The sequence below is a fragment of the Semicossyphus pulcher genome, unplaced genomic scaffold (genome assembly GCF_022749685.1).
Source record: "Semicossyphus pulcher isolate SPU_LCO1_2020_fin unplaced genomic scaffold, fSemPul1.0.p SCAF_21, whole genome shotgun sequence".
NCBI classification, from domain to species: Eukaryota; Metazoa; Chordata; class Actinopteri; order Labriformes; family Labridae; genus Semicossyphus; species Semicossyphus pulcher.
Genome location: NW_027211695.1, coordinates 16,916,195 through 16,924,785, shown reverse-complemented (window position 1 = coordinate 16,924,785; position 8,591 = coordinate 16,916,195). Strand labels below are relative to the sequence as shown.

The 8,591-nt window shown below is 37.4% G+C and overlaps 1 protein-coding gene across 2 annotated transcripts; it reads left to right on the top strand.

Annotated features, from left to right (window-relative positions):
- Positions 1–264: 264 nt before the first annotated feature.
- LOC138601010 (SLAM family member 8) lies at positions 265–7,943 on the top strand. Of its 2 annotated transcripts, none has more exons than XM_069672580.1 (7): positions 265–374; positions 3,017–3,319; positions 4,247–4,531; positions 5,434–5,535; positions 5,954–6,006; positions 6,127–6,189; positions 7,485–7,943. In XM_069672580.1, exons 1-7 carry the CDS (start codon positions 296–298, stop codon positions 7,560–7,562), a joined length of 963 nt encoding a protein of 320 aa, XP_069528681.1. In that variant the 5' UTR covers positions 265–295; the 3' UTR covers positions 7,563–7,943. The 2 variants fall into 2 exon arrangements, with proteins under 2 accessions (XP_069528681.1, XP_069528680.1); XM_069672579.1 differs by having other exon boundaries at positions 5,951–6,006.
- Positions 7,944–8,591: the final 648 nt, after the last annotated feature.

Below are 8,591 nucleotides of genomic sequence, written 5' to 3'. Positions count from 1 at the left end.
TTCTTCCTGCTCTGAGGTTATCAAACGTGGACTCTTCACACATGAGCTCAGATACTATTGTTTGCCGAAGTTTGAACATACTCACTTTTAATATCCTCAAGTCCTTTTCTTTCTTATTTGTCAACTTTTTTTTTTTTTAATCTCACTCTCACTATAAAACCAGGTCAGCTTCTTCTTCTTGGCTGAGAGGAACCTCCCCCATCTCCACCTCTACTTTCTTGTCAAGAACAAACTTAGTGCAGCACTTTTTGATAGACAAGAAGAGGAAACAGACATTGTTCCTCTCTCCACAGATATGGTTGGTGGTCGCCTGCATTGCCTGGGCTGCCTTCTCAAATGCAGTGCTGTGCTGCTTCTTTGGGTCTGCCTCTATGGTATGTACACCTCTGCTCCTTCCTTTATGGAGTTTAAATGTTGTATTTTCTTAAGCCTGAGGCACACTTCTAACGGAAGATCGGAATCGATCATGTAGGTCATTGCATAATTTACTGGAAGCGAGAGTGTCGATTCAGGAGATGACGCTTTCTTTCCATGGAAGATGTTTAAAGCTATAGTAGTAATACACACGTTTGGGAACTGGGATAAACCTACTTGAAGTGATTTATTCAACCAACATTTGAATGTCTAAAAATAATTATTAAAACAACTAAAGTTGCTGCTGTGCTCAATATTAATTCAATACACATTTTTTAAGGATAAATGATTTCCCTAATATGCAAAATATCTTCTTGTCTATATTTGCGGATTCATTTTTATTTATTTTGGTGAGTTTCTGCTGCTTCTGCTTGGCTTGAACTTTCCAACTCAGGCAAGGGTCATCCTTTCTGTTGCAGTATCTTCCTCTTTGTTTTTTTAATAAGATGGTCTTTCATATAGCTTTACAGTAAACTATAATTATGTAGTATATTCTGATGAATATGCTGGTCATACAGAATATGCATTTTACTGCTTAGACAGGGACGAAGGGTGGGTAGGGTCATTCCTTTCTGTTGCTGTAGCTTCCTCTTTGTTAGTTTTTCATTAGACGATTGGTTGCATTGTTTTAAGGCTTCGGCAGGAACAAGGGGGAGCGGAGCTTTTTAAGGGTGTTTGCAGAAAAATAGATCAGTGCATGCAGGTGTTAACGTGCCAATGTTAAGTTGTGAGCATGCACAGAGCAGTTGGCTGTTTTTGCATTGGAAAAGCTTGTAAGGTGTAGCAACATCCATTTTTTTTAAAAGGTTAGATTCACAACATGACAACAGAAGCGTTTCATGAGAATGCAGCTGCACTGACCGAAAGTGCCACAGTGATGAACAGCATACGTTGGCAGGAACTTTGAAGCCACAGCATTTGACCTCAGCGACAAAGGTGACATCAGTGTTAGTTGTTTTTTTTCCAGATGTCAGTGGCAACCCGGCCCACTTAAAGACTATTGTTGTGCTACAATATTTATCCGTGTAATAAACAATTGACACCAACAGCCTAAAAATTTCAGTTGGCCTACCTGACACAACGAAACAGTGTCTGATATCTTATGTCCAAATTTATTTCAAGTAGTCAGTTTAAAAGAACCATCACGATATTTCCATAATTACCTCATATGAGTGTTTTCTGATCCCCCCAATATATGCTTATATCATGTGACTGAAACTGCTGTGGTTAAGGAGAGGTCTGTGTTACTGGGAATCTTCGTCCACACTGTATCGTCAGACAAACGACACATTAGTGTCACAGCAGCATCTATTTTGCGATCCAACCCGCCTGCGACTATATCACTAATATCTCAACGTTAGCCAATGGTAGTTGCGATTTCTGGCCATAAATAGCTGCGGCAGTGGTGCCAAGAAATGTGCAGTCTGCTGTAAACGGTAGACAACTTTGCAACAGACTTGCAGTCTATTAGTAGTGTGTTTATAGACACGTAGAAGTCTAGTGAATGAATTAAAATCATTTTAACTGTGTTTCTGCACCTTGATCATTTTATACTTGATATTGCTTTTACTGTCTTTGCTATTTAACTTTAACATGTAAAGTGTCTTTGAGTACTTTTTAAAGCGCTATATAAAATAAATGTATTATTATTATTATTGTTGAGGAAATGCAAACTTCTACTTCTACTTCTTAATTGTACATAAATTCTGTATTTATGTAGGATGTAGAATCAAATGAGAATTAATTAATAGGATTGGTTCAACCACATGTTGAGGAAATGTACATATTAATTGCTCTTTCAAATTTATCTCGCTCATCTAGTCGATCAGTAACTTCAATAGGAAACTGCAGTTGGCCAAAACGACGAGAGCACATAGTTTAACATGGATTGTGGGCGTGTGTTAACCATCAGTCAATGGCTTCCGACGCTTCACTGACGCGCAGCAGCGGGGAAAAATAGACTTGACACGTAATATTACGCCCGCCTCCCACGCAGCATTGGAGCAGTTCAGTCCCGACACACGTGACAAAAATAAGCTTCAAATACACCAATTACACCAATACAATACATGCCTTTGTAGATTCCTTGTTATTGTTAAAGGACACTTGTAGTGACTGTTAAAGACATACACCTCTACCTCTCTGTATAATTCAGCATCATTTCATGATATACACATTGAATATAGTATAATTTGTTGAAGTGTATATTAAGTATAGTTTTAGTAGTAACAGTATTAAGTAAGTATGGTATATGTTTTATGTGCATATTTATATCTTCTAGTGGGTGTATTTATTTTATAGGTTTATTTATATTTACTGTGTATTTCTATTTTTCTGGTGTTTTATTTTTTGCTTTGACTACTCGCTACATTTTTCCAGTTTGTCTATCGATCGATCGTTGGTTGGTTGGTTGCCATGCAATGTGATCATGTGTTGAACCTGTTATGTTCCTGTAAATCTATTCTCTGCTTTTCCAGACTACTTTTTGTTACATACTTTAGAACAAACTTTGAATACTAAGAGTCTTTGGTAAGAACTAAATTTGACAGTGACCTTTACAAAGATGCACCTTTTTAAAGATCATACTTTTATTGTGTTTCAGATGTGGAGGCTTCCAGCTGTCAACGTGTCATCCATAAAAAAGTTGGGGACACCGTGCAGTTGTCGTCATGCTCACCATCTGAAGGCGTCACCACAGCAATCTGGAAATATGAAAGGTCAATGATCGCAAACAAAGATAGAAAAGTTGATGAAAAACAATTCAAGGGCAGATTACAACTAAACCCCACAGACTTTAGTTTAACAGTGAAAGAACTGATTCCGCGAGATTCTGGTGAATTCAGTTTTCACTCAGAGGTGAATAATCAACAAAGGGCCACAGTCACCACCGCTCTGAGAGTTCATGGTAAGAAGTTTTTGTTTTCAATCAAACACGTTTCCCAGTGATGGTGCTGTCTCATACTAATTGTACTAACTAATACACATAATTGAAATCTTTATACACACCTTCATCGTGTTTGATCATCCACCATTAAAAGGCTTTTTTCTCTGTCTTTGGTGTCTTGTGAAAACATTTATTTGTTTAAAAGTAGATTAAACAAAAACATTGCCACAGCATCCAGATAAAAGTATATTTGTGCATTTACTAAACAAAAATACAATTTTAACATACATTAGTTTTCTTATTGCCCATTGTTTATGTGTTTATGATTGTGTGTGTAGTCACTGGACATTTCCATAGTTTCTTATTATAAAAAGGTAACCTACTGATTTGTTATGTCTCTTAGGCCGGATAACTTTTTAAACGTTTTTTATGTATTTAATCTATTTTTAAATATTTCCTTTAGCAACTCATAAACATTTGGTTAATATATATTTGTGTTTTCAAATCAATCAAAGAAGAGTCATCTGATTTTGGATGTTTGGTTTGAGTTAACTTAACAGTTTGGTCAAAATATTTGATTTTTTTTACCAAATTTAGTCAGATCTTTTGCTCCAGTGTCTAAGGCCATGTCTACACATACATGGGTATTTTAACAATACAATATTTTTTTCTCTGCGTTTGGCCTTTCGTCCACACGCAAACGCTGTGGGCGAGAGCCAGGTAGCCCGCCAGGTAGTCTTTCTGCAATAGATTTTTTCTTCTTTGCATGACCGGGTTATATCGTCGCCTGTTGGTGTGGCATTTTCATGACAGCGTTTCTGTTGTGTTTTTGTGTTTTGGTTTGGACAGATGTTTTTTTTGGAAACACGGGAGGGAAAACCTATTTTGAAAAATTCTTAGACATGGCCTTGATCAAACATTCTCTCTCTCCCTTTTCTCCCTCACTAGAGTCTATAGCTAAACAGCCTGTCCTGACTGGCAACTCCACCTGGGACCCCTTGACCAACTCATGCACAGTTTTGCTGGAGTGCAGTGTGAACCCTGACACCAATGTCAGCTACAAATGGACTGTAGGGAACCAAACCAGAAACGGCTCCAGGCTGCGATACAACATCAGGGAGGAAGACGGAGACACCAAATTCACCTGCATAATTTACAATCCCGTCAGTGAGATGTCAGCATCCCATACAGTGAAGTGCATCAAAGATACACAAGAAATAAGCACACACAACAGTAAGTACAACAAAATTTGAATTCTTGGTGGTGTTTTTAATATTTTTATTACATTACAGAAAAAAAATTAAGGCACAGGAAGTATGGTGGCTGATTATTCTACTATCTATTATTTACAAATGCATCTGGATGAGTCATTGTGCAATATGACCAGTCACACAAATCACAAATCTTTTGCTCTCCACAATAAAATTATCATCAACCAGTAGATCAGGCACATTTATTAAAATTGCTATGATAAAAATGCAAATATTTCAAATATCTCTGATTATTTTCTGTGCTGAAAGTTAATTCAATATTTCTCCAACATCATTCTTACTATAACTGATTTTACCTCAATATTAACTTCCAAACAATTTAACTTATTGGTTTCTAAATCTGTGATAAAAAAGGTAATACAACATGTAACTACTTGAGCCTGCACAGTGAGGAAGCCAAAATATTGTCCTTTTTATTTGTATGCACTATAAATAATTAACAACAACAAAAGAGAAGTCTGAACTTTTGGGGATCTGGTTTGCTTATTTACTACACACTGATAAAGCAATTTCCTGCATTTGGGTTCTTATCAGATAACTCGTCATGTGAAACTTGTGATAAAGGTTGATCACAATGTAGTGGCTTAGCATAAAGGATGAGAAGAACATGAGCATTTTGATAATGTTGGTGATAAGCATCATGATTGCTATGCCTGACATTTCCGTTTGAGTTCATGAGTTCCTCTTCTTACTCGTGCTGTTTTCTCCTCATCTTACCAAATGTAAAAAGTTACATTTCAGTTTTACCAATGTTTTGTTTTAGTTGAATTCCTGCTTTTTCAGTTCTATGCATTTCTTTTATTTGACCTGCCAAAATTTGTGATGACTATTTTTTCTTAATCATAATCTAACCATCATTTGCAGACGGAATCGGCTTAGTCGTAATCCTGAGTGTGGTCGGAGGAGCTTGTCTGCTGATTTTCCTATCTGTGATAGCTGTGTGGGGCTGGAAACAAAGTAAATCAGGTAAGAACAGTAAAAAAAAACCTATTTTGATATGTTTAGGGTGTAAATAAGTTCAAACTGTTTTGGAATTTCTCCGATAATGTTTCAGCCAGCTGCGCGACAAGGCTTTAATGTCTACATTGTATTCCTTTTGGGGCATTTACAGACAGTTAAATCTGCTAAACGTGCTTGTTTCTGCTTCTTCCACGGATCCTTCTGTGATGATGTCCGACCCTTAGAATAACAATCTGAGCAAAAAAACAAGCACTTTTAGCAGGCTTAATTTGCCGGTCTGCAATTGCCCCAAAGGAAAATGGTTTAAACCTACAATTTATTTACACACCTGAACAAAGAAAACTAGGACCCATTTGGACAAAAACACAAGAATGGCAAATGGCTTCATTTTCCCCTCTTTTTATTCATTAACATCCACCAGCAGTCGATGACGACCACACCGTGTACGCTGACATCACTGAAGTTGCAATTGAAGATGTAAGTCAGCTCGTGTTCCTTTGCACAAATCACCTGCTTTAATTTTTTTAAAAGGAATTGGTTCATTAAACCGCATTGCTCATTTCCTCTGTCTTTGATATATGCACATTTTACTTACAGGGGAGTAAGCCAAGCTCAGTGTATGAAACAATTGATAATAGAGACCTCCCGGTCATGCCTGGGGTAAGTCTTTCAGTTCTTCAAAATGAAAATATTCCTGTAATTTGAGTTTTAAAACACAAATGTACTTTTCTGTCCCTTTATTTACATGCATTTCATTGCTTTTGTTGAGAGAATTATTTTGTGTTATTTCATTTTTAATCCTCGAGACCCCAGTAGAATTTTGAATGTGGCTGCAGTTCAGTACAAACCTTCACCAATATTGGCATTTATCGTCTCAATCCAAGCAGACGGCTGTCTCAGAAACAGAAAACAAAGAAATTACAAGTTTAAAAAACACAACTCCATTTGTAATTTGATACTATAAATGTGGCATTTATAGCTTTTTACCGTTTAACTTAAAGCATTTAAAAGGAATAGCCCAAAAATAACCAATAGCAATAAAAATGTTGTAAATAGCTTTTTCCTTAAAGAGGGGGTGTTATGCTGTATCACATTTTAAGACATATAATGTTACAATGTTGGATGTCCAGACTAAACGTGGGTGAAGTTTCAAATCTGTAGGTAAAAGTATGTTGGAGTAATTCCCAGCTAAAAAAGTCTTGCTTTCAGACACACTTCTCCAGACGCTTCACTTTGTGATGTCACAAAGTGGAGGAACTCTATATTTGGGCATCTGCCCGAGACACAGCAGGATTTCCTGCCAGTTCAGGGACACGCCCACCCAGCAGCTCAGTCTGCCTCTGAAATTGTTTTTACTCCACCACGCTGCTCAACGGCTTTGCTCGTCAAGTTGGCCAATCAGGAGAAAGTGGGCTTGTAGGGGTGGGGTTTCTTAAAGGGACAAAGCTGACCGAGTCATTTCAGGCTGTATGAGGGCCTGCACAGAGCACCAGTGTGAGAAAAATGATGAGTTTTTTAACTGTACATTATGCTAAGCTGCTTCCAGGTATCGCAGAGTGAAATATGACGTTTGAAATTAGCACAATACCCCCCCTTTACACCACACATTTCAAATTTAACGGCTCCAATGTGTGAAGTAAAGATTCAAAGCCATTTCTATATTAAAAAGAGAAACCGTGTTGAAAGCAGCGGATCTCAACAATACGTTGTATATTTCAGGTTTCAGTTATTGATGACAACATAATATCTCTTTATTAAAGCTGCAACTTTATTTTCCGTGTTTTCAAACACTTAAAAATGACGTTACTCTCAGGTATTATGGGGTCTAGAGGGTTAAAAAGAACTGGTAGATAATCTCACATGGCTGCTGTGAGAACAGATCCCAATAAAATCATGTTTGCAACATATCTCATATTCCATGGTCTTGTGACACTGTTTTTTTTTTCCTAATCCAGCCCCAGACTATTTACGACAAGATCCAGCTTTCTCGCGTGGCGAAGGCCTCGGTGTCACCCTACCAAGACATTTCCTAGAGGGTATGATGTACCGCTCGAAATGTCCAAAACCGAGTAAAAAAACACAAGAGCAAGATACTTTGCTCGGCGCTTCGAGTGGAAAAATATTCAATGTTTATTTGATGAAGGAGGGTGCAAACCTAGAGCCATGCTTCTGTACATTTTCTATTACCGTCTTTGTATTTCGATGACCTGGAACCAGTTCTGTCCAGTTTGCATCAAAGTTACTCACACATGTAAATTCTGTAAATATAGAGATTCTATTATTGTGTTGTGTTTTGCATGTCCTGTAATCCAAGCGCAGTGTTGGTTGTATTGCAGATGTAATTCCTGAAACTTATCTACACTGTGTTTCATCCCGCAAAGGTGGTGATATTAAATTATATTTAATTACTATGAGAGTGAATTTTTGTAATAATTTCTGGCAAGCATGTTTTATTATAAGTAGTTTACTATGTTTACATCTACATCTCACCTCTTATATATAAGGTCATTTAAGCTTCCATAATTCAGCTGCAAAAGATTTATTGCAGCTTAAATATCGTAAACTTAAGTAGTTGCCACGCTGTCGCAAAAATGGCAATCGATCCAACAGCTCCAGCTGGGGGGACGGACAAAAATATGGCTGAGGAGCTGTTTATTTACAGAACACAAACCTCCTCAAGCATTATTCTTCAGTAAGTAAAACTTCAACAATAGGCTGGCAGTTCTGTCGAGAACAAAATCAAACAGAAACTGAAGAAAAACACAAAGTGCGTCGATAGCATCTTTTAATCCCACGCAAGCTGAGGTGATGCTTTGAACGGGGGACAGGAAAAGCAGTTTTAACACCTTGACCTTCTCAGATCAGGAAAAAAAAAAAGTGTGAAAGATGTTAGACTTCCCGGACACTCCGCTGCTCTAGGCCGCAACCACCTCCATTTGCAGGGCTCTTTTTTTTTTTAAAGTAAAAGTCTGTCTTTCAGTTTTTGAAAGCTATTTGAAACATAGTTTTCTAGAGAGTTGTGTTATGCTTCAGCTGATAGTTTGGTGAAAATATCTGATGAA

What these genes read in the sequence shown, in the direction of transcription:
- LOC138601010 (XM_069672579.1), top strand. Translation starts at nt 296, where the DNA reads ATGGTTGGTGGTCGCCTGCATTGCCTGGGCTGCCTTCTCAAATGCAGT. An exon ending in CACCGCTCTGAGAGTTCATG is followed by an intron (nt 3,320 to 4,246) that starts GTAAGAAGTTTT and finishes CTCCCTCACTAG; the next exon opens with AGTCTATAGCTAAACAGCCT. An exon ending in AGAAATAAGCACACACAACA is followed by an intron (nt 4,532 to 5,433) that starts GTAAGTACAACA and finishes CATCATTTGCAG; the next exon opens with ACGGAATCGGCTTAGTCGTA.